The 26160-nt window shown below is 42.0% G+C and overlaps 1 protein-coding gene across 1 annotated transcript in view; it reads right to left on the bottom strand.

Moving 5' to 3' along the window:
- Positions 1–26160, bottom strand: part of LOC125887005 (metabotropic glutamate receptor 8-like) — a 202920-nt gene that overhangs the window by 3157 nt on the left and 173603 nt on the right. Inside the window, exon 10 of the mRNA XM_049573452.1 lies at positions 2194–2440. Coding sequence (XP_049429409.1) covers positions 2194–2440 — 247 coding nt within the window. The remainder of the gene's footprint in view (positions 1–2193; positions 2441–26160) is intronic.

Raw genomic sequence — 26160 nt, 5'->3', positions numbered from 1 at the left:
TTATTTAAACATTTTATTTTTCTGACTGTAATCAGTGTGTAGCTGCTGCCATGTTGAGGCAGAGGGTGCTGTCTGTAGCTGTGGTTGAGGGTGAGAGGCTGTCAGCAGATAAACAGAGATCTGTGTGGGTACATGAGACCCTAAAAAAGAGGCTGGATCATGGGGAGTACCACCAGTTGGTCCAGGAGCTTCTCCTCCATCATGGACGTTTACAGGCAGATTGTAGGATGACTCAGGGGCAGTTTGACAACCTGCTGTCTATCATCAGGTCGTATAGCTCTGGGTATCCAGCAACCACTACCACCAGTTTCTCCTCCATTGTTTACCAACTGTAAACTTGTTGTTGTGACCACCACAGAAGGCCCGCCTCTCAAATCCCCTGATTAGACAATGGGAAAAAAGATGACGAAATGGAGGAGCCTAGAACATAGAAACGCAGCGACGCAAAACCTTTACTCTCATTAAAAACAATTAAAAAAAGGGGCCTCCAGCTGCTTCGCCTTAGTTTCTCTTCAAACTTTACAATAGAAATATGCCCGGGCCACACTGCCTGCCTGAGCAGCATGTGACAGCTACCTTGCTAAACTGCTGTGGCTTGCATGTATAAGGCGTTATCACAGACAGTGTTGCTGCTGCGGTGCTGCTGTAGAGATGCCTGCTGCTATGCCTATTTACATTTCCAAAATGTCAAGATTACAGTATTAAAAAATACTATCCTGCAAATATTTCACATTAAAAAGTCTTGGGTTAACAAATTATTTGATTCTGTCATTCAAATGTTGCCAGAGGGCTTTTAGTTTGACACATAAACGAAGCTGTTGAGTTAAAAATAAATATATACAATTTGTTCATGTCCGTGACAGGTATAGACATTGGAACTGTAATAAAAGGCGGTTTGATGTCAAAATATTAGCAAAATATAATTTTCATGGTGTATTTCTGCTGCAAACTGTGTGCGTCACATGGTAAAAATGGGCAAGACTCCGAACTTTAGGTGTAACACAGCTAAGCAGTTGCTGAGCAGCACTGCTCACATAAGCAGTGAGGCTGCTCTAACCTGTTAACATGGGTGCTGAAAAAAAATAAAAAATACAAAAGGTTCTGCATCACACACGCTGCTTACATGGGCACTGTGGCCCGGGCTTTAGTCTAGGGTTGGCACTATTGAAGTGTCAGTTGAATATGCTATAGACTGACACATCACAGTTTAAACCTCTTTGATGTAACAACTGAGTGCTGCTGAGGGCCCAAAGAATAATGCACGCCCACAGGAAGGCAAGTCAGGTGCTCCAAAAATACAGAAATTGAGGATCGTTTTTAAAGCCCTGCTGAAGGCCTGCAGTGGTCGGAACATGTTGGCACTGTTAATGATTTAGCCACTACAATAAACGCTTTTTAATACTTACATCCTCATTTCTATATTTTCAAGTGCCTGGATTGGCTTCCTGTGTATCCTGTTGCTTCCCGTTCTCCACGAGCACCTAACACAAGATTTTATGTTTGATTATTCAGAGGAACTCGTCATTTTTCTATTTCTCCAAGGATTGAGAGTCACTGATGCTTTTCTGGACTGGAAAACAAATTCAAAGTTCACACAGTATTCTCCTCTGTCGGGCAGCACTGTGGGGACACTGACCAAATGGGAGTTTGAACCATTTAGAGGGATATTTTGCCTATTTTCAACCAGCTCCGTGTCACTGCAGTATGGGCAGGGTGTGCAGATGGGAAACAGTTTTGACTGGCGGACACACAGGGAGCTCCAGAAGCTGGTAGTACGAGGGGCACCTTAAGACTGTTCATCTGCACACTCTGCCCACACTCGGTGACACAGAGCTGGTTGAAAATGAGCAAAGTATCGCTTTAATTTTTCTTTTTGAGCAAGAACTATTTCAGATGTAAATATAATACATTTAGTGCCTGAATTGTGCCGTTTTTATCTCTGTTAAAAAAATACTATTGAAGGAAAGAAGAAAAATGTCAACATAAGAGCTGATTTGAAACTTTTGAATGGTGGCTTATGTCGAGAAAACTTGTATACTAATAAAGATTCATTATAATAACATTGTTATGTTTAATCCTATATTGATCAGTTTATTGTTCAAATCGGCACCACTGCAAAAGCATTAAACCATCATGCCAGGTTTCAGTGCAAAAAGAGTTGGACCATATAAACAAGCCTCTGTGCCCACTCACCACTGGCCTCCACGCCCTCGCATAGCTCCGTCTTCACCTCGCCGTTGGGCCGCTCGGCCGCCAGCTGGGACAGCTTGCTGGTCATTGTGGCAGCGGTGACGATGGCCTTGAAGCTGCGCTTGCGTTTGGGGACATTCTGCTCGGGGTGGAAGATGATGATGTAGACCTTTGGCATGTAGAGCATGCCCAGAGAAACAGAGGCGCTGAGGCTGAGGGAAACGGTCAGCGTGGCCGTCTGGATGTACATCTGAGGAGGAAACAGAGCGGGCAACGTTACTGACAGGGAGGTGTGATTCAGAAAGACAGCAGTTTGACAGTCATGACCATAAACCTGAGAAACTAACTGTTTACTTCCTGTTTACTGTGATGTGAAAAAAAGGATTTCAGCTGACAGTGTTGATCAACTTTTCACTTCACCACATGCAGATAAACCCGATGATCTGAACATAATATTGTCTAAATGATGGTCTGAACTCAGCAGGAATTATTCCATAAGTTTTCATTAAACCAACAGATGGTCGACTCTGTTCGGTTCATTTACTGGAATCAATCTAGTGACTCGTGTTTGCGGCTGATAATTTCATCTCCTCGGGCAGAAAGTTTGGCACAAAACCAGCCATCACTTAGAGCTTTGTCTCTCCAGATGACTGGTGGGAAAGTCAAAGTGGTGGATGCTGAGCTGCAGTTGTCATTTTGCTGTTTTTCTAGATCTGCTGCAAACAAAACTTAACATTTCCTGCAGATTTTATACACACAAAAAAAACCACAATCAGAAAGGGGGAAGATTATGTCTTTTGAGCCACTCCGAGACGTTAACAGTGAAAAATCTGCAGGAAGTTCTTAGTTTATTTGAAAGTAGCTGAACATTGATCACAAAAATAACAAAGTAGAAGTCAGTAGAAATAATGACTGATTATAAACTGCTCTAGTGACAGAAGGAGTGGTGAATATGACATGACTGTAGAAAAATGAAATTACATTGTACAAAATGTATCTGGTAATTATAAGAGGTAAACATGAAGGAAGTGCAGACTCCTCACAGTGAACATTAGAAATAAAAAGCCAGTCTCCCATAAATAAGCATCTATTCAAATAAAGGTCTGTATGGAAGCCCATTTCTGCCAGTGTAAAAAAAATCCCTGTAAATCATAATGATGAAAAACTAATTCAAATAATGAAACTTTATTTAAGAAATCGCTTAATATCTCAAAATAATACAAATTATTACTACGTTATGAAGTCATTATTTTGAGAAAGCTTCATTATTTTGAAATACTTAGTCAAAATTTTGAGACATTAACTCATTATTTTTAGATACGCACTCATTATTTTGAAACACTAGGTCAATTTTTAGAAATATGACCTCATTATTTTGTGATACCAAGTCACAATTTTGAGAAAACTTTTCATTATTTTGATAAAGACTCTCGTTAGACTTGCACCAATTACAATTTTTTGGGCCGATACCGATTTCCGATTCGCACTGTTTCGACGACCGATTCCGATTTCATTTTTTTTAAACTACTTTACAGCACGCAAGATTTTGCAATATTTTCTTTCTTTCCTTTATTAGAACAAGACACAACCAGCTTTTCAATAATCATCTCAAATAAGTAAAAAAAGCATACATAAATAAAAACATAGATAAATAAAATAATAATTCTTGGTGTATAGCATTTGTGGGTAATTTCTTGAATAGACAAAAATTCCATATGGCCGACATGGTGTCGGTCGCCTGTACGAAAGCCCTTAGCGCTGAGGACGAGCCCACCAGTAAGCACGCAGACACACGAATCTTCAGCACACGGACACACGCCGCAGCAGTGAGAGCTCCGCAGTTCAGTTTAATACGGACAGTTCACAACTTTCTCCTTCTTTTGTTTGATGTGTGCGTGAATGATTAAGGTGAGAAGCCATATTTGTAAGAATTGAGTGTAAAGCTATTTTTCCTTTTGTTTATTTCAGAAACACACACACACACACACACACACACACACACACACACACACACACACACACTTGTTGTGAACCTCCTGCATTGAAAATGAAAGTATCCTCTCGAACCTGTTTCTCTGGCCGGAATCATTTACTCCATGGTTGTCCTACTCAAACCAGTGAGGTCTCCTTCCTCACATCGCCCACACTGTGAGTTGCACATGTGCATGTGTGTGCACTGCTGGTGTTACAAGATGTCAATCATGCAGCATGGCGGGAATTTCACCGGCGTTTTAAATCGGCATATTTTAGACTGACCAGCCGGTCGCAGGTCACAGCCGATCACATGAAAACCTGCCCGATTCTGAGCACTGACGATTTATCGGTGCAAGTCTAATTATAAAGACTTACAGAATCTTTTCTCAGCACACTGGCACTAATCGGCCTCCATAGCTTCACAGATCTGCAGCTGAGATGAATAAAACAATCCACACAAAGCAGAATCCAAAACACTGGAAAATAAATTCTCCTGCATTATAAGCTTTTAAACCATTCCAACAGTGACACTGAACAAAGAGGGCTCACGCCGTCCGGCTCCTCTCGCCCTGTTAACTGTGAGCTGTGGTGGACTGTTTAACTGTTGGAGCTCCATCATGTGAGCAGCTGGACCATCATTAACTCCTCAGAATCTCTGTCTTTTAAATGGGGATCAACAACAGAGCAGAGAAACACCAGAACTCTCTCTCCTCATCTCACTGTGACAGATGACCCTGAACGCATCGTTAGGCTCCGTGCTGCGTTTATGAGCCAGTGCGAGACTATTGATTCTTTGTGTTGTTGTCTGCAGTGTGCTGTGAAGGGCTCTCAGTGTAACGATGGGTCGTTACAGGCAGAAAGAGGCAGTTAGAGACAGACAGATACACAGTCGTACTCTGAACCTGAACCGCTATGAACTCACAGAACACACCATCACAACATCTGAGCTTTTTAAAACGGTTAAAAAATTATATTCAGTTCAATTTTGAGGTACTTGTCCTTGTTTATCTTCATTTTCTACTACGTCATACTTCTTCTCCACATCTTGGAAGTAAATATTGTAATTTTTACTTCTTCAAACCACTGATCTTTCGATTGGTGGATGACCCTCTCTACCTCTGAGCCACAGCCAAAGCTCAGAGTATTTCTACATTGTGGTATTACTACTTTTACTTAAGTAAAGGTCTGGATACATCCACCGTGAGCCCGGTCTCACTCTGAAGTCACCAAAATCCAGCGCTTGAGCAGTGACTTGCTGCGTCAGAAACCAATGAAAAAAGACATCCTTTAATGTCGGCATGATATGCGGCCAGTTGCCATTATGGTGTAGCGGCGCTGGACGGTGTCAGGAGGACACGCGGCGGGACAAGAACGAAAGTTAAGGTGGGGAAAGTCCAACTGAGGAGGTGAGAGTGGGGGTGGATGGGCCCAACAAACACCGACTTTCACTCGAGAGAGCGGTGTTTGTGTCCCACAAGATTTTAAAGCCAAACCCTGTTCGTTTTTCCTAAACCCCACCACGTGTGTTTGTTGGAAAAAAAAAAGTTGATTCGTGGTGTACCAACAATCTAGGTTGATAAACAGCACTACAGGTAAGAGGAAGAATATGTATTTTTTATTTAGGGTGAACTCTCCCTTTAAGGAATATAATATAATATTTATAAACAGTGTGTGTATTTATCAATAATTGAATAGTGTAATTCTCTCAATAAACCTAAGAAGGTAATCTGCAAAAAAGTTTTCACAAAAACACATCTCCTCTTATGTTAGCTATGTACGAAGTAAATAACTAATAAAATGCAGTAGTCGATATTAATTTCATATCAATAATCAATAAAAACATCCAAATGAGACGCAGCTGCATCCATGTAGACATTGCTGGTAACGGGTGGAGTTACGCAGAGAGCATCTGTGTTCTCTCAGCTGTGAAACATTTAAGTGTTTGTATTCTCGCTCATCACCACTGTTGATGCTGATGAAGCTCGTTTTGGGGTAAAAAAACCAAATGTCTGGCTGCGGTGGGAGGGATCATCGACTCACTTACACACACACACACACACACACACACACACATATCCATGCGGAGAGCTCAACCAGGCAGCACAAACCTCTGTTTCCTCTCCCCGCCCTCTCCACCATCTGTTACAACACACCTGTGCACATGCTCCCGACACACAACACCGCCGCCACCACTGCTCAGAGACCACCCGAGTCGCCATGGCAACCGGCTCACGTAAAGTCGAGGCCCGGGTTAATGGCCCCTGTGACTGAGTTTCAGACTGACAGCGGGGGAATCCTCAGTGGGGCTCCGCTCAGCCACCAGGAAGGAGAGGCAGGAAGAGGAAGGAAGAGGAAAACACGGCGACAGATGGCGAGTTTCCCCCCTCCCCAAGGGCCCGAAACTGCGGTGGTGATTCCAGCGATGCGTCGAGGAATCATTATGAAAATGTATGACAGACAGCGAAGCATAAACTCATTTGTGGGCCTGAGAGAAAAAACATGCTCCAAAGTGATTTATGTGGCTTCTCCAACACAAGCTGTTACCACCAAACCAAACGGTGCGATCGGCGTGAAGGTCAGAGGACGCTGATGAAGAGCCGGGGAGAGAGGTGAGAAAGTGCAAGACAGCCACTCGGCCTCAGAGTCACACTTAGGCCTTGTTCAGACTGCCAGACCAAATCCTTTTTTTGGCATAAACACATTGATCTTACAAAGTCTGGACAGCAAAAGCAAAACTAGCTACCACCTGCAGCTGTACGCCTCTACGAGTCAAGTTCCTCTCCATCCATGTCAGTGAAAACATGGATGCTTCACACACAGAAGATCTATACAATCAGCACAGTGTCAAGATTAGAGTCACCAATTCAGTATCTGACTGTTGAGCTATCCCAGGGTTTACTGCCCAATGCCTACCGAAGCTCAATACAGCATAGAAGGACACAGAGGACGCGGTTCAACTCCACTCATTTGTCTTTTATTTACTCAAGTAAATGATGGGTAGGTGATGGGTAGGTGATGGGTAGGTGATGGGTAGGTTGATAACCTGTAGGATGAAATAGACCATCACATTAGACATCAAATAAAATATCAATATGGTAACTAAAATCCCACTAAAGTGTGTTTTAATTCGTCTTAAATCAAATTATCTAACTCACAAATCAATTGATAGAGGGGAAAACTACATACCACCAATCAATCAACACATCAAATTAGGTTTAATCTGGTCCTTTAATTTGCACCCTCCAAAGATTGAAATTGCTATTAAACCTGAACTTAAGCGCAAATGTGAATAAACAATGTTTTAATATCAAAGGAATTAACCAAGGAATTAATCATTACTATTTTCATCTTATTTGTTTGTTCTATTTATTAATCCATTAATTAATTAATTAATTAATTCATTCATTCATTCATTCATTCATTCATTCATTCATATATTTATCAACACTAATGATTTTAAATTAGAACATGTCGCAACAAACTATATTTGTAAACATCTTTAAGACGCTAAGCTATTAACAAACAGAAACGCAACTAAACGTGAATGAACAAACATTTAAAGCGCAGTCACACACACACACACCGTAATGAATGAATTACGTCTTACGGGGCGGGGCAGACCTGAATGGGCTCCTTCTACACAAACCACTCTAGCGCATCGTATACATTCAACAAATAATAATGACTGTCAACATACCGATAGCGTGTCTGTGCTCATCTGAACATTGTTGCACCCAAACTTTCCTCGGCTCGTTCCTCACTGTGGCAGCACGCCAAACTGACCATGGACAAAAGGATGCACACCTGACTGCTCGCACCTAATCAGGACGGCCGCACTCTCTCTCTCTCGCCCACCTGCACACACCCGCTGTCACCTCTGCTTCACTGTATCATTATTACTTCTACAGGATTATCTTATTCTTTAACTACATTGACCAGGAGAAAGGGAAAAATAAATGAATAAATAATAATGTCTCAGATTTTTTCCTCTTTTTACAACTTACCACTGACCAAATGTCTCCCCTTCTGTTCCTGAGATATGATTTTTGATAATGGCCGGAGAGGTGTTTTTGTAGAACATTATAACGTCACAGTGAAGTTGACCTTTGACCTTCTGAATACAAAATGTCACCACTTCATTATTTCATCCTGTCAGACATTTGTGGAAAATGTTGTCGTAGTTCATGTAGGAATTCTTGAGTTATAGCCAAAAACCATCCTTCCCGCCTTCCCCAAGCATAAGAACTGTTATACTGCGATATTTCAGGATTTTCTTTCCCCCCAAAATTTTAATGTTTCCACATATGCGCATTAAACCAGGTGAATGTTAACGCACCTAAAGCTGCCTGGGAACCAGACAAATCTTTGAGCTTACGTTCGGTTTGCTCTGAGAGATGTGAAAGGATCCCCGTCACTTTGGACAGCAACTTGAGATCTGACGGGCCAATTACCATTACCAATTAAAAACCATTTATCTAGTATGGGGTGTGTACTTTGTGCTTATGTTGCTAAACATGTTTGTTTAGCAGCTGTAATATTTCCTAGGTGGAAGCTTGTTGATCACTAAGTCTTTTCTCTGGTGTCACCAGCAGTTTCCAGTGTGTGAGACACATTTTTGGGCACAAACTGCACAGAGAATATTACAGTAAGTATGCAGTATGTGTAGTTCAGTAAAGACTGCATATATAACTTCCTGCAGTTTTCCAAACTGTCACAAGTTTCTTTAAAGTTCTTCAATTTGGACCCGCCCTTGGTTTTAAACATACAGAGCTAACATTGAAAGCAAAGAGGTGGATCATTATTATTTTTATTTTGGGGGAACATGTGTCTGACATGATGCACACAACATCTAAAAACTTTTCCCTCTGATGAAAATGGTGCAGAGGTTAAAAAAGTCTTGGAATCATCAAACTTTAAATCTCTTTAAAGAGGAAGTTTATGAAGGTTTCGAGAGGTTAATGGAGGCTGAATCCTGTGACTGTACGGCTCTCTGTCTCAGTGACCTGGACGCCACCTTCCTCTCCGATCAAAGCAGAACTGGTTTAAAGCTCGGGGCTGCGAGAGTCTGATCTGAGGGCAGCTGAGGCCTGAGAGAAACTGGAGCAGCAGATCTTTAAAGTGAATGTCAGCGCTGTGCAGGATTGAAGAGACCTTGGGGCATCGGCAGCGTAGTGGATAGTGCCGGTGCCCCACGTACAGAGGCATTGCCTCGCCTCACTGCAGCGGCTGCAGGTTCGAATCTGGCTTGCAGCCCCTTGCTGCATGTCCGTCCCCACTCTCTCTCTCTCTCTCTCTCTGTCTCCCCATTTCACCTTCTGTCCTGTCAATAAAGGCAAAAGAAAGCCAATAAAAATAATCTTAAAAAAAGGATTGAAGAGACCAGGTGGACGGACCAGACAGGATCATACAACACAGGAATATTTGGTATAATTAATTCATTTTCTGTCAGTTTGGAAGATAGAAATCAACTGATAACCCAACAAAGACTGGCAGCAGCTCAGGATCTGTGGGATTATGGATGAGCACTGACTGTCTGCTTTGTCCCCGTAGTGTATTCGTGGTCTTACATTTGTCTTTCTCTAAAACAAAAGTATATACTGTCCTTTGAGCAGGAATAACTTTGGAGATGATTTCCACAGTCTGTGTTGGCATCTATGAAATCCAACTCCAGAACATGCCGTACTTCAGTAAGTCTCCAGTACAGGCTGATCCAATTACATAACGGCAAAGAATCTGGATGTTCCTGCAGTTTTAATGTCACTCGTCTGTTAATTGTTGGACTGAAACTAAAGTGTCTTAAATTGCAGAAATTAGTGTCATCGAGTTCTTTAGAAAAAGAGAAATGACATTTGTAGGAGAACAAAGCACTGTATTAGTCGGACATTTCTCTATTCAACTGTGTCTCCGTAACATTAACGGAAATCTCTCAGTGCAGTTTGATTTTTTGTTTGTTTTTTGTCTCTCAATAATTACGTGATCCCTCACCGGCTTCCCCCTCACAGACATTTCCAGTTGTGTTAATTGTATAGCATGACCAAGCTGGAAGTGCTGCTACTAGATAGTACTGTGTACTGTTTGTAGAGAGATAAACACTCTGGGAAAAACATTCTGCAATTAGAATTTCATCCTGCCACAGCTCCCCAAAATCCTTAATGTCCTCCCAGCTCTCACTAATGATCATTTCAGACTCAACTGTGGTCCGGGTTGAATTTCAGAGCGGGGACATTGTAGGCTTTCGGGGGCTCCTTTGAACAATACATCAAAGACTCTGAGTGTATCTGTCAGGTTAGAGTTATTTTGGTTACAGTCAGGTGAAAGGGACCTATTATCCTCTTTTTCAGGCTCTGTTTTGTATCTTCACTTTCTACTTGAACATGTTTACATAGTTTGATGGTTCTATTTTCCTCATACTGTCTGTGCTGGAGCACCTGTATTCACCCTCTGTCTGAGATTCTCTGTTTTAGTGGCTGTCTCTTTCAAGCCCTTCCGCTCAAAAAGCCCAGTCTGCTCTGATTGGTCAGTGTTTTCAGGTCCTCTGCGTCCCAGCCTCTCGGCATGGTCATTTCAGCCCAGGAATGAGTGTAAAGGAGAGCAGTTGTACTTTCTACTGCGTAAAAACTAGAATTACCACTCCGTGGTTGTACACCTCCGTGCACCAGTCAAGTTTCTCTTATAGTTTACATCCATGTCAGTGAAAACATGGATGCTTCGCACACAGAAGATCTATACAATCAGCACCCAAGATTAAAGTCACCAGTTCAGTATCTCTCACCTTCTGTTCCTGAGATATGACGGTAAATAACGGCCAGAAAAGTGTTTTATGCAGAACATTATGATGTCACAGTGAAGGTGACCTTTGACCTTCTGGATATTAAAGGGATAGTGCACCCAAAAATGAAAATTCAGCCATTATCTACTCACCCATATGCCGATGGAGGCCCTGGTGAAGTTTTATTTATTTATTTTTTTTAAGATTTTTTTTGGGCTTTTTGCCTTTAATATACAGGACAGTATGAAATGGGGAGACAGAGAGAGTGGGGGGACGACATGCAGCAAAGGGTTGCAAGCTGACGACCGCTGTGGCGAGGCATCACCTCTATACATGGGGCGCCGGCACTATCCACTAAGCTACTGACGCCCCAGGCCCTGGTGAAGTTTTAGAGTCCTCACATCCCTTGCGGAGATCAGCGGGGGGAGCAGCTAGCACACCTAATGGCAGACGGCGCCCCAGACTAACGTCCAAGAACACAAAATTGAATCCACAAAATATCTCCAACATGCTCATCCGTAGTGATCCAAGTGTGCTGCAGCCCCGACATAAAAAGTTGTTTGGAAAAACGTCATTTGAACTCTGATTTTAGCCTCACTGTAGCCTGTAGCTCTGACTGCTTCTCTGTGCTCCGTGCTCACGTGTGCGCTTGTGCGAGACCAGAGAAAGCATGAGCTTTGCTTACCCGTGTTTACATCACGTGACACGTGCACTGCAGGGGGAGACAACAGTAACCACAGAGCTAAAAGATCATTTGCACTACGGTCTTTTAGCAAAGGACAGCCCAACATGTCTGAAGACTTTGAAATTGAGGAGGAACAGCATTTCTTTGTTGAGTATACGCACGGAACTCAGGCTACTGGACGAAGCAGCCGCCGCAGCTCATGAGCCTAACCCTCAGCCAGCTGCAGAATACTGGAGTCGAGCACTGGAAACCTGGTGGTGTAGTTGTTTCAAATGCAAAGCAATGCCAACGGATGAGGAAAGTCTTTGCTACTCGGACTGGGAATTGGCGATGCCTGCACTTGAGAATCTGGACATCAGTACTAACGAGCCAGCTGCTCTTCAGAGATCACCGATCACCCTGAGTGCGCACACGTGAGCGCGGAGCACAGAGAGGCAGTCAGAGCTACAGGCTACAGTGAGGCTAAAAACAGAGTTCATATGACGTTTTTCCAAACAACTTTTTATGTCGGGGCTGCAGCACACTTGGATCACTACGGATGAGCATGTTGGAGATACTTTGTGGATTCAATTTTGTGTTCTTGGACGTTAGTCTGAGGCGCCGTCTGCCATTAGGTGTGCTAGCCGCTCCCTCCTCCGATCTCTGCAAGGGATGTGAGGACTCTAAAACTTCACCAGGTCCTTCATCGGCATATGGGTGAGTAGATAATGGCTGAATTTTCATTTTTGGGTGCACTATCCTTTTAATGTCATCACTTCATTATTTCAACCTGTTAGACATTAGTGTGAAATGTTGTCATGATTAGTCTAGGAATCCTTGAGCTATGACCAAAAATGTATATTTGTGAGGTCACACTGACTTTGACCTTTGACTTTGGACCACAAAATTCTAATCAGCTAATTCTTCAGTCCAAGTGAACGTTTGTGCCAAATTTGAATAACTTCCCTCAAGGCATTATGAGATATTGCCTCCACAAGAATGAGGCAGATGCAAGATAACAGTGACTTTGACCTTTGACCCTTAATAAGCAAAATCTAATCAATTCTTCAGTCCAAGTGGACATTTGTGCCGACTTTGGAGTTATTCCCCTGAGGTGTTCTTGAGCTATCGTGTTCATAAGGATGAGATGTACGTATAGACAGACAACCCGAAAACAGTAATGCCTCCAGCTGTGGAGGAATAATGAAAGCTTCAGTGGTGGGTAAAGTACTGAAATTCATACTCAGATAAAAGTACAATTAATCTAATAAAAATGATTCAAGTAAAAGTAACAAAGTACCTGGTTGATAAAGGCTAGGGTGTGGCCAACACAAAAAATGAAATGTGATCACTTACACATTCTTTTAGGTTTTTGGATTCTTCATTCGCTGGAGGCACGCAAGAAAAAGTTTTCTTGATCTCAACATAACCTGGGGTGAGTAACTGATATACATGAGGTCATCTGGGGGCTGTAGTACTGCTTTAATCCAAAGTGCCCCGCCATGTAGACACCCTCCTTAATGCAAACTACAAACTGAACCAGTCGAACCACAGTCAGTACAACCCTGACTGAGCCCAAGGCCTACTGAGGAAGACAGGTTTAAATACAGTCCAATAACACAAATCACAAATTTGTGTCAAGGGGTTTTACAACCTGTTCAGCATTTGACAACCTCCGTCCTTGGATCAAGCTCTTGACTTTTTACTCGGGTTATAAAAAGACTGAATATTCTGAAGTAACGACCTGAAGTATTCCTGGAAGAGGCTGGTCAGGATTACTAATGTGCCGTTTGGCACATTAGTAATCCTGTTGTTATTGTTATTGTCAGATTTACTTTTGACAGCAGTAACCGCTCTCTTCTCTGATATCTCCCAACATCTCTGAGTTACACATGAATCTAAGTCAGAGCTGATATATTTCTTCCTTTCTCTTTATTCTGAAATTTATTTTTAGATCTTGTAGTCGGTTTTCATTTTGATTCATTCTACCTTTTAATTTCAATCTGCTCTTGCACTACTAACGCTAGATTTTTTTGTCATTTTTGTCTCTGCATTCTTGTTGTGTCATGTCTTATTTGTGTTGTACAGTGGGGTGGGGTGATCGATTTTATTTCCATATTGTCCAGTCGTGATTACTCGAGATCGCCGATTGGAGATTCGATCACCGGGAGGCTGTGGTTAGTTATGTCACAGCACGCCAGTAAAATGCCAGCATGGATGACTGAAGCCCTGTTCACACTGGACTGGTATTACCTGGTAAATTATAATAACTGCAGAGATTGTCTGTGACCTTAATTAGGGTCCGGGCAGCTAAGCTGCCAGGACACTATTGTAATCCTAGGTATTCTTCTTCTTTCTTCTTCCTCTTCCGAGGAAATCATACTTCCCATGGGTGAGAACTCACCAAACTTTGCACAAAGGTCCAGTCTCATGCCAGATATCCTCAGCTGTAAACTCAAGCCAATAGTCCTGATGGTGGCGCTACAGCAAGCGTCTAAAGTTCAAAACTTTGAAAATTCATAACAAATCAACCATACGTGCTACAACTTCACAACTTTCATCAAACTGTAGCCCCAATACTGAAGAAACTTTTGTACATTTAAACCTATTAAAAATTATGAAGTTCATCACTCTGTTTTTTTTTCAAAAACTGTAAAACTTCTTAAACCTATCTCCTCCCACAATTTTTGCTCAGTTGACACCAAACTTGCTACAGAGCATCTTCAGACTGTCCTACAAAAACTACGTTTCTCAGATTTTTGATTTATCAAAAATTGAGCCTACAGTGCATCAAAATGTTTGACTGTAAACGGTACTGTAAACATATACATGCAAATTCTTGCTAAATAAATCTTCAATGTTCATGAAAAAAAAGACAAAATTCTAGAGTCATGGTAGATGATGTGTGGCAAATTTCAGAATTTTATCTCAAAAACTGAATTTTTGACAGCATTTTGAATTTTGCTCTAATGTGAACAATTGGAGTCAATGTAAAAATGGCAATTTTAAACATCAGTTTTTCACTTATGGAGCAAATCAATCATTGTTACAAACAAATTACCAACATCTCCATGCTGTCTAGATGCAATATGGGTATTTTCAGATTTTTGTTTCGATAACTGAATTTTTTACAGTGGTTTGAAATCTGATTTTCCATGCATGGACGGCTGCTAAACCTGCACGTCTGGCTTAGTCAGTTTGTGAAGCTACACATGAATTGTCACTGACTAATTAGCTCACTGAGATAGAAATTGATTCTTAGTCTCAGAGGTTGTGAGTTCAAGCCTCAGCTGATGCAAAAGGCAGATTGTGCTGCTACATTCCTAAATGTCTTACAATTCTTCTGCTTGAGGGTTCATTAAGGGTATAAAATTCACTCGTGCTGACGGGGATCACCAGGTATGCATGCTGCTCCACAAGGAACTTCTCTACACATTAGGGCGCACCTTCTAAAGATTATTTTAATAACATTAAAAGAAAAGTGTGTGTGAGATTTAGGGGGATTTGGTGGCATCTAGGATTATACAGTCGGTTGCAAACAAAACCAACCCAAAATTCTCCTGGTTAGAATTCCCTCAGTGGGCGTCGTTCTGGAGGATTTTACTGGAGGCCAAATTATCCACAGACATCTTTTCCTCTCCAAAACACACAAACCTGGTGATCCAAGCCAGTAAAAACACTGAAAAAAGCAGTTTCATGGTACAAATCAGTGTCTCCCCAACACTGTTTGGCATGTTGGGGATGGCACTTGCTAATGTGTGCAAATGTCCCTATCTAGAGCAAGTATCTGGTTTGTCTGTTCTGGGCTTCTGTAGAAACATGGTGGTGCAACATGGGGATCTCTGTGAAAGAGGTACTGCTCCCTTTGTAGATATAAACGGCTCATTCTAAGAAAACGAAAACACAACAATTTGTATTTTAAGGTGATTTTACACGAAAGAAAACACACTTCATATATTATATGTAATTTCTGCCAATTTATCCCCCTAAATCCTCCACACTGGACCTTTAACACCTGATAGTACATTCGTTAAAATCATCTAAATATCAGCTTAGAAAAAACAACTGTCCATTATCCCTTCCATGGTCGATATATGATCTGATCGCCAGCTGGCACAAGCCTATTATACAGTATGTATTTGCATTAAAAAAAAAAAAAAAAATAAAGAAAAGCGCTTACTTTTATGTAAAAAAAAAAAGGAGCTCTAATTATTCCAAATGATGCACAATTTCTTATTTACAGTTATGATGATGAGTAAATTTTTAAATACAGTAACCATCTCAACCCCCAACCCTGGCAGAGCTTACCCCAGAGAGCTACATAAAGAATAAGACATGTATTCACTGTGTGAGGATGTCTGGTGTTTATTTCCTGTTAAATACTGGACTGCAGATGTTTTTGTCAGTTTTTGGAGACATTAGGATTCAGGCCTTCTCTTTCTCTCTCTGCTGTAAACTGGTGATATGTTCTCTTCATTTGGCCCGGAGCGACCTTTCCCCCTCACACAAAATAAAAAACACCAGTTAAACGACAGCTATGGATGGCAGGCAATAACACTGTGGTCGGTATTGACTTGCTCGCCACAAGTCTGAGGAGTCATGAGAAAGATAAGCAGCAGAGTGAAGCTAATCACTGCTCACACACCGCTTCTTTTTTTTTAAGGAGGAGCAGAATAGATTTGTGAAGCATCAACAACAAGTTTTATACTGTTCACCCCCCCACCCCCATGTAAAGATGGACGACACATCTCCACTTCCTCCCACTATACAAAAATGAAGCCAAAAGATACGGCCGCTGCCACATTGTGCTGGTGACATCATTTGGAGCCAGTGTCTGTGCAGTAGCAATTTCCGCTGTGTAGAGTTTACACTCATCCACCCGCCAATCGTGGGCAACACTGCTGACGGCAAGCACACCCATTGGCACACATAGCTGTCAATCATGGCGTCACACCTCCTTCTTTATAGCATCAAATTACTAATTAAAACCAAACTTATCTAAAAAAAATTAACACTCGAAAGTTGTAGTTACACTGTTTGGCCACTGTGTAAAATTGGCTTCACAGTCCGGGGCGCTTCTTGGGGGCCTGGCTGTCCTGCCGTCTGTCTTTTTGTACAGTCGTTGGTTGAGACCTGTGGAGTCACTGAGGTCTCACAGCAGCTTGTGCATTTGAGACACATCAGGAAGCTCATTTCTTTTCAACAGATAAAAACTTATGATGTGTCAGTTAGAGGGCTAAGGACTAAGTGTCAGGGGAAAGGGTTGGGACTGGGCCTTATAGCATTGGGTATTTATGTCTAAAATTCTCATTCTAGCTCCTGTACAGAGGGACACACGTCACATCTGACACTCTGAACAATGAAGAGAGACGTGGAGAGGAATCCAGGGGGGTCCTGAACATGTCTGGCTGAAGGATCAGACAAATCAGCACTGCAGGATGAGTAATGACTATCTGTGCAGACCTTAATCCACTCAAGTGTGCAGGGCGTCCCGTCTTTCGACATTTATGTAAAAGGAGATGAATGCTACATGAATATTAACATGTATTTTATGCACTGATGGAGTTTAATTATCTCTTTTGTCACTGTGATCATTTTAAAGAAGAACGTCTTGTCGTAATAGTGACACAGGTACAGTCCACAGCAGAGTATAATACTGTAACCTTAAAAATCAAGTGTCTCTTTATTTCAAAACCACCTGACAATCCAGAAATATCATAACTCCTTGAAAACGTATTTCTGGAGATATAACCCGACACATATCAGAGTGAAGAGTGAAGCGCATTTTCGTGCAATTTTTGTTCTCCCAGATAAATCCTGGCAGTGTGAAGTGGTTGTAGACGCTGATAATAACACTAATAATAGCACCGTTAGCATATTAATATGATAAAGTAGCTCATCAGTTGAGGTCAGGGGAGCTGGATTCCCGGGAGGAGCTGATGTGGGTGGAAGCTGCATGTTAATCGTCTCTGGGATCCTCCGGCTGAATATCAAAGCCTGGTTCATTATGTATGGAGGCAGCGTGACTCTCTCCCGGCGGCCCTGACTTCTCTCCGTCTACCTGTGAATGTGCATGTGAACGCCCCCCCCCCCCCCCCCTCAGGCAGCTGGTGCTGCGTTCAGGGAACCCGGCCCCTCTGATGTGCTTATTAGTGATTTTGTGGCTTCTCTATCAGTTGGCCTCAGTTGTGGCCGGCGCACAGCTGGCACTCAGCCAGCACACAGACGACTGCTGCTGCTGTTACTGTAAATGTCAGCGAGTGAGCGTCCTGCTCCAGATTCTGCTGATCAATTCAGGTCCGCCATAGTTTGGTTGAAGTCTGAATAAACCAGTGGAACTCAAGTACCTTACTTTAGTACAACTTCGAGGCATTTGTAATTTAGTATTTACATTTTTTGCTACTTTATACTTCTTCTGCACGTGTCTGAAGGAAATATTTGTATTTGAAATCTTTTGTTACTTTACAGCTTTGCATTATTGTATAAACTAATTAATATGAGCTCCACTTTTACCAGCTGCATCATTAAAGTGATAAACACATGAATGCACTGATAATTACGACCTAGTTTATACTATAGTTTTCGGAAACAGGCAATTCCGTATCATAAGTACTTTTACCTTTGGTACTTTAAGTTTACTTTTATACCTATACTCTTGTATTTTTACTCAGGTAAGATTTTAAATACAGGACTTCTACTTATCACACAGCATTTTGTTTAGAGTGGTATTTACAACCCAGTTGCAAGAATAAATGTTTGCATTGTATGTTTCTGCAAACTACAGATTGCATTTTTACATTTCAGATTCAGCAAATAAGTTCACACTTTACTTTATGTTTCAATTTTCAATTATGTGTCATGTTTTATGTTGTTGTGGTTGTGTTGTTAATGTGTGGTTAGATTGAAGCACAAAAACACTTGGTTATCTAAAAAAACAATCACGTTATGATCATGTTTGGAAGAGACATTGCCTCAATAAATATTCGAATGTTGTTGCCACAGCCACCGCTGATTATGTGCTGACTTCACCTTAAAAAATCCCTGATTGTTGCTGCCACAAATTGCACTGGAAATGTGCTGATATTGCATTAAAAATCCCCGCTGTTGTCACCATAAACACCGCTGAAAACTCGCCAACATCGCTTTAAAAATACCTTGTTGCTGTTGCCACAAGCATTGCTAGAAATGTGCCAACGTTACCTCATAAAGTGCACTTGAAATGTACTGATGTCGCAGAAAATATACCAGCTTGTTGTTCCAACAAACAGAGCTGGAAATGTGCTGAGGTTGTGTTAAAAAAAAATCACCTGTTGGAGCCACAAACACTGCTGGAAATGTGTCAATATTGCCTTAAAATATCCCTGGTTGTTGTCGCCACAAACATCGCTGGAAATGTGCTGCTGTCGCCGTTATGGTGCTGGAAATACGGCAGCATTGCGTAAAAAAACCCAGCCAAAATTGCACAAAAAAATTTGCTGATGCCTTAAAAAAAAAGCGCTGTTGTTGTCACCACAGTCACTGCTGGAAATGTGCCAGTATTGCCTAAAAAAAACAAAAAAAAAAACAGGTGTTGTCGCTACAAACACAGCAGAACTGTATCGACGTTGCCTCAAAATATCCCCGGTACCTCTGGAAATGTGCCGATATGTCATTAAAAAATAGAGGCCAGAATGTAAAGACCTTTTTTTTCTTATAGTGAGAACAAAGACGAAGTAAATTTGAGATGGAGCACACAGAGTGAAGACTGTACTGTATGTAACTGTGACAAATAAAAACCCAAAGCATTCAGCGTGTTAATGATGTTTGTTGATCTAAATCCATCACAGATTAATTCCACTGTGAGCTCTGATAATTTTAGCCCAGACAGTGAATATTTAACAGAGCGGTGCAAACACTGAATTTCTCACTCCACAAATAGACATTCAACTTGATAAACTATGTGGTGAGAGTCTGACAAATCAGCAGATGAGTACATGATGAGTTAATTATAGCGCACAGAGAGACAGAAACCCTCTGCCGTCATCTTCATCAACAGGAGGCTCCCATGGTTACCGCCAGCACAGCCTCCTGAAAACTTCAAGTACAAATGAAGATCTGCAGTGGGGATCAGTAAATGCTCTGTTACAGAGCAGTGTTTTAATAAGACATTTTAATGGAGGCCTTAATTAAGTCACTCCCACGACGTGACAGAGAGGAGGAGAGGAGGTTTACATCAGTAATGGGGACATTTACATATCACCAGCCTCCTCGTCGACGCCCCCACAACCAAAACCAACATCATGATGGCAGCAAATGCAACACTTTAACATCAGGTAGCTAACTGTCTGCAGCGCCCGTCTGAGAGGTCGACTAACAGCTATACTATACACAGTGATGTTTAAACACTGGACAGAAAATCATGTTCATATTCTGACATGTACTCCAGTGGTGGAAGAAGCACTCAGATGTTTTACTTTAGGGAATACTTAACGCACAAAAGGACCATTTGTACATCAAATTCTCAATGCGTGTTACGTGGACTTGGTTTTTCTTGAACGCCTCAAAGTCGAACAAAGAACCCAAAACCATGAAAATTCATGATGAAATGAAGTCACAGGGGACCTTGTTTTAAATCAGCAAAACTATTTCAAAACATTAATTTATAACCTTTCACAAGACTCCTTTAGTCGTATGCTCAGCGCTTCACAAACACATTCACTTTCACTGAAACCTTACTGTTTAAAACACCTCCTCATAAACAGTCCTAAGCATGGACGAACAGCGTGCCAGCAGTGTTTATAGGGCCGTGGTCTGAGGTTCATTGTGTTACTAGCAAATTGCTTGTACAGTATTGTCTTACTATAGAATGACAAAAACTGTGTGTGTGTGTGTGTGTGTGTGTGTGTGTGTGTTCCATGTTTTTCTCCTCACTGACTTGGTCCATCCATGTGAAATTTGGCACAGTGGTAGAGGGTCATGGGAGGATGCCAATGAAGCAATATTACATCAATTGGCCAAAGGGGGGCGCTATAGCAACCCATTGAAATGTCAAACTTTGAATGGGCATATCTCATGCCCCGTATGTGGTAGAGACATGAAACTTTGCACAGAGATGCCTCTCCTCATGAGGAACACATTTGCCTCAAGAACCCATAACTTCCGCTTATATAGATTTTCCGCCATTTTGAATTTTTTGAAAAACACTTCAAATGGATCTCTTCCTAGGAAGTTTGAGCGATCTGCATGAAACTGGGTGAACATAATCTAGGGACCAATATCTAAAGTTCCCTCTTGGCAAAAGTTGGAAAACTTCCTAAAACTGAGCTTCTATAAGGCAATGAATATTGCGGAGGGCGTGGCTCATCACATAAAGGTGTAGAACATCTCAAGGGTTTCACCCATCACCACGCAACTTTGTAGGCATATGAGCACACATAATCTGAGGGGACCCCTCCATTATTGACCCCATCAAACAAAATGGGGGCGCTAGAGAGCTCATTTCTTATCTAGGCCTAACCGCCATATGGATTTTTACTAAACTTGGTAGATATGTAGAACAGGACGCCTCAAGGTGACTGGAGAAATTTAACTCTAACTGGCAACTGGGTGGCGCTATAACAACAGAAAAATGCTTCAAAATGGCTAAAATGCGACCGATCGCTGTGGCTCCCCCTGTGGACCAATGTTGGTGTTGTTTTCTAATGTTTGGTATGACTAAGTCATGGTATGGTATGCTGTACATAATCACGGAAACTGTCAGTGTGTCATTCTGTCAGTCAGTCATTCTGTCTGTCCCACGTTTTTCTACTCACTGACGTGGTCAATCTATGTGAAACTGCACATAGGCATTGAGGACTGGCATAGGTAGAAGGTGACAGAGCTACCAATGGGTATGGACTAGTCTTTTAATATTTTCCTGCCGAGGGACTGCAGATGCAATTTAGCTATATAGCTCAACTCCAGCTCAACTGTGCGTGGCACCTGTTACATAAACTACTAAACTAAACTAATTTGGCTCTGGTGCTCTTATTAAAACTAGAATTACTGCCCAGCTGCTGTTTGCTTCTGTGCACCAATCCAGTTTCTCTGACAGTCTCCATCCATGTCAGTGAAAACATGGATGCTTCACACACAGAAGATCTATACAATCAGCACAGTTTGAAGGTGGACACCAAATATTAGTGTCACTAGTGTCATTAGTGAAACGTCTTCTTTTCCTGAGATATGACGTTGAGTAATGGACAAAAAAGTGTTTTGAGTAGAACAATATGATGTCACAGTTGTTCTTTGACCACCAAAATGTAATCAGTTCATCACTGAGTTGAAGTGAATGTTTGCATCAAATCTGAAGAAATTTCCTCAAGGCGTTCTTGAGATATTGCATTCACGAGAGTGGGAATACATACAGACAACCCTAAAAACATAACACAGCTATCGCTGGCGTTGAGGCATAAAAACCAGGAGGTTGTTGATGTCGTACATGACATCCAAGTTACTGAGCACAGTGTAAGATCAGGCAGGACACTATGTCAAGCTCAGCTCACATCCCAGCTACATCAGCTGATCTCAAACAGCCCAATCAACTGAAGGATCAGCTGCCCGACATGCTGCTGCAACTACACACCTGAACGCACTTGTTGCTCAAGATGCTGATTTTCTGCTGTTTGAGATTCTGCATTTTTTCTACACAACATGAAACAATCAATGAGAGTGATCTCAGTGAGCTCTCCCAAAGGAAAAAAGGGGCAGAAAAGCATTCGTTACAAAACTCATGAAGGTGACTTTTTTTCGTTGTTGTTGCCCAACACCTTGGTGGAAACAGGAGTGTCTGTGTCCGACTGTAGGCTGTGTTTGGACAGGTGTACGGAAGTGTGAAGGGAGGACGAGGTTTGAACATCTCAGTCTTGACACAATTACTTTTCATGTGAACAGCTGAGTGCAACAACATGAGATGTGTTCAAGGAGAGACTGTCTGAAAGTGTGAGCTGTGACGTCAAGTGAAACACAAAGGAGAGTTTTTGAAGTGGAATCAGTGGGAAGCAGCCACGGAGAAGCTGCAGCAGCAGGTTGCAGTGCGGACATCCAGAGCAGGTAGAAACACGCTGGATGGATTTGTTTGTTTGAAGCAGACTGAATCATTAACATGTCCTGTTGCATCGGCTCATCGGTTCAATGATCGAACTTTTCTCCTGGACCTCATGAGAACAGTGAAAAATATTAACAATAAACTAAAAGAGAGGAAGAGGTGACTAATGCAAAAAAACAAAACTTCTCTCAGGAGAGAGAAGGTGCAGCCACGTGCCCGCCCCAGTGGTGAAGGACCAATGCAGAGCTTTTATGTAGAAGAAACAAAGTGACAAACGCAGGCTCCTACGGGTAAAAGTAAAACAAGTAAATGACTGGGACCTCCCACTTTTTAAAGAAGCATTTTTCATTAGCAGATATACTGCAAACTGTATTGAAACAGAACTGAAATATCAGCTTGATTATTGCAACTGAGCGATCAGCAGAAATATGTGGTCATATTTACACCACCCTGCCTCTGATGTTGTTTTTAAAGGAAACTGAAAGCTTTAACATAAAGCTTCTGTATTTTTACTCAGGCAAAAAAATTGACAAATATCATCAGCAAAACGGATGTCCAATTTCACAAGTCATTACCAGTGTCGGGCAGTAACGTGTTACAGCAATAATATTACTTTTTCCAGTAAGGAGTAATGTAATATTACAGTTACCACAAAACTGAACAACTCATCACAACGTTACTTTTGTTATCACATCACTACTGACTTGAAATAAAGCATCACATCTGCAGACTTATTTTAGTAATTGTCGCACTGCCCAGGAACGTCACAAAGCAACAAGCTAATTTTCAAGATAGAAACGTTTACCTTAGCAGCTGGAAATATTCCCATTACTTTGATTTTGTCGGGAGGAAAGACGACAAGCTGCAGGTACATAGATGGTAAATGGACCTCCATTTGTATAGCAACTAGTCATCCAACCACTCAAAGTGCTTTTTACACCATGAGTCACATTCACCCATTCACACACACGTCCATACACTGGTGGCCGAGGCTACCATACAAGGTGCCCTTTTTTCAGTTTTTAACATACACACACCTGTGGAAGCATCATCAGGAGCAATTTGGGGTTCAGTATCTTGCTCAAGGATGCTTCGACATGCAGACTGGAGGAGCCGGGGATCAAACTGCTGATATTCCGCCTGGTGGACAACCTGCTCCACCTCTGAGCCACAGCCGACCCGGTAGTCAGACTAAAACTGTTTCCACTGCGAAAAACACATCCTCAAACCTCCGGTCTGAAACACCTATTATAACAAACAGCACAACAGCGTGAAGCACCAAGAAGTACACCGCACCAAAGGTGAGCCCTCCTCGGCCGCAGAGGTCAGCTGTAGCTCTACACTGGCTGGACAACCCAAACTGGATGTTAATCATGGACAGCTGCAGCTACACAGAAGTGATGAAGCTTGTGGTTGGATACGTGGTGGATGAAATGTTGCTCCATGAGTGACTCTCTGTCTTTCAGGCAGAGCGTTTGGAAAATACCGCTCACAGGTGACAGAAAACCTCCAGGTAAAATAAAGCTATCTAGCCTTAGCTACACATATGTGCGATTCCCCTGACATTCACACAGAGGCACACATCTGGATTTTGGGGAGATACACAATGACCAATTTTATGGGGTGTAATAACAAGTAGTGTAACAAATACTGCTGACAGGGAGTAATAAGTAACATAATTTTATTACTTTTGAAAAGAGTGACAACTAATGAGTAATTTATTACATTTTCAGAGTAGCGTGCCCAGCACTGCTTGGAGTCCCCTCCATGCTATCTGTCAACCTGGTTTGCAGTTTGGTGCTTGAGCCAAAACTAAAAACCTACGATAATAATACGATAATTAAACGTGTGATTTTCTCGAAATGTCAAGACAAAAAAAAAAAAAAAAAAGACTGACCTCAGACAGCTCGGACAGAGTTTTATGACCACCTTACACCAAATGATCGGGGTCATGGGAGCATCCACCAATTGCAGTAAAACTGTAATGATTTTATTCCAACATTGGAAATTTGTCTGCAACAGTGAAATCACCCGAAAAGTCATTTGGGGTATTAGTTACTGTCCATCACTGGCTGGTCCATTAAGCAGTTCATATGTTGTGGAGAGGGGACAAACCAAGAGAAATGATCGTATCCATGGTGATCACAAAATGCTTTTATAATAATAAAGGTCTCAATCAGTGAAGGGGTATGAATATGGAATGAGGGAGACCCCGTGCCTGAGAGCGCTCCGGGCCTGGTATCACTAAATCTCAGTTTTTTCGTGCCTGATATGATCCAAGAGAGGAAGTGCTCGACTCAACATCAATCTTCAGTTCCCCTCAGAAACTGTGATTACTTTTTTTAATAGTTTGGTCTGTAGCTTGACATCCGTCTGTAAACTTTCCTCTTCTCTTTAGAGCGATGCAGAAAATCAGAACAGATGAGCAGAGAGAGCAGTAACCTGAGACCATGTTGACAAAATGATCCCATTTTTTTAACCTCCACCTTCACCTTAACAGGCACAATATGTCAGAGAAATGATGATGAAACTCCCGGAAATTATATTTCTTCCAAAGTGAATATACAGCATGATGGAGTTCAACTTTTCTGTTGATGGATGAAAAAAAGAAACAGTGAAATAAATCTGGAGCCTGGCAGAGAGACGGAGAGTCCTGGATGCTGAGAGGAAAGCAAAAACGTTTCTGAATAAATCAACAGAGTCGAAAAACTTTGGAAAACTACCAGGAAAGTTTGTACAAGTTTTTCTCCAAGACATGTTACAGTCGGCAGGCTGTCAGTGCGAGACGATGGACATAAAAAGGCCTCATGGAGAGGCAGCGGAGGAATGTAACTAAGTACATTTACTCAAGTACAAATTTAACCTACTTTTACTTCAGCATTTTCTTTTAATGCCACTTTCTAGAAGAAGAAGAAGTAGAAGATATACTTTATTAATCCCTGAGGGGAAATTCGATTTTTTCACTCTGTTGTCACACACACACACAGGTCTGAAATACACACACATGCACAAACAGGACCTATACATGTATTAAATGGAGAGATGTCAGAGTGAGGGGGCCGCCCATGGATGAGTGCCCTGAGCAGTTTGGGGTTCAGTGCCTTGCTCAAGAGCACCTCAGCAGTGCCCGGGAGGTGAACTGGCACCTCTCCAGCTACCAGTCCACGCTCCATATTTGATCTGAAGTCCCAGTGACTGAGCTACTGCCGCCCCATCTTCTGCTTCCACTCCACCACATCTGAGAGGGAAATGTTCTACTTTTTAAGGCTCAGACGCACTTCCTGCATTCAGCGTTCACAGACAGCTGCAGTCACGCAGACACACGTGTGATTCTATTCGTAATACAGCTGAGGGTCTGCGACAGCCCCCAAAAGGGCGAGGGAGGGAAATTACCGTTCTACTACTGCCGACATTGGGACTGGAGTTTGGAAACAGAGATCAAAGCATGTGCAGTCGGCGTGATTGCAGACAGTCTGCAAAGTCAGAAAAATGGGCTGC

This window comes from Epinephelus fuscoguttatus, linkage group LG4 (assembly GCF_011397635.1).
Source record: "Epinephelus fuscoguttatus linkage group LG4, E.fuscoguttatus.final_Chr_v1".
NCBI lineage: Eukaryota > Metazoa > Chordata > Actinopteri > Perciformes > Serranidae > Epinephelus > Epinephelus fuscoguttatus.
Note: the sequence above shows the minus strand (reverse complement) of the source record. Positions and strands in the feature narration are given on the sequence as shown.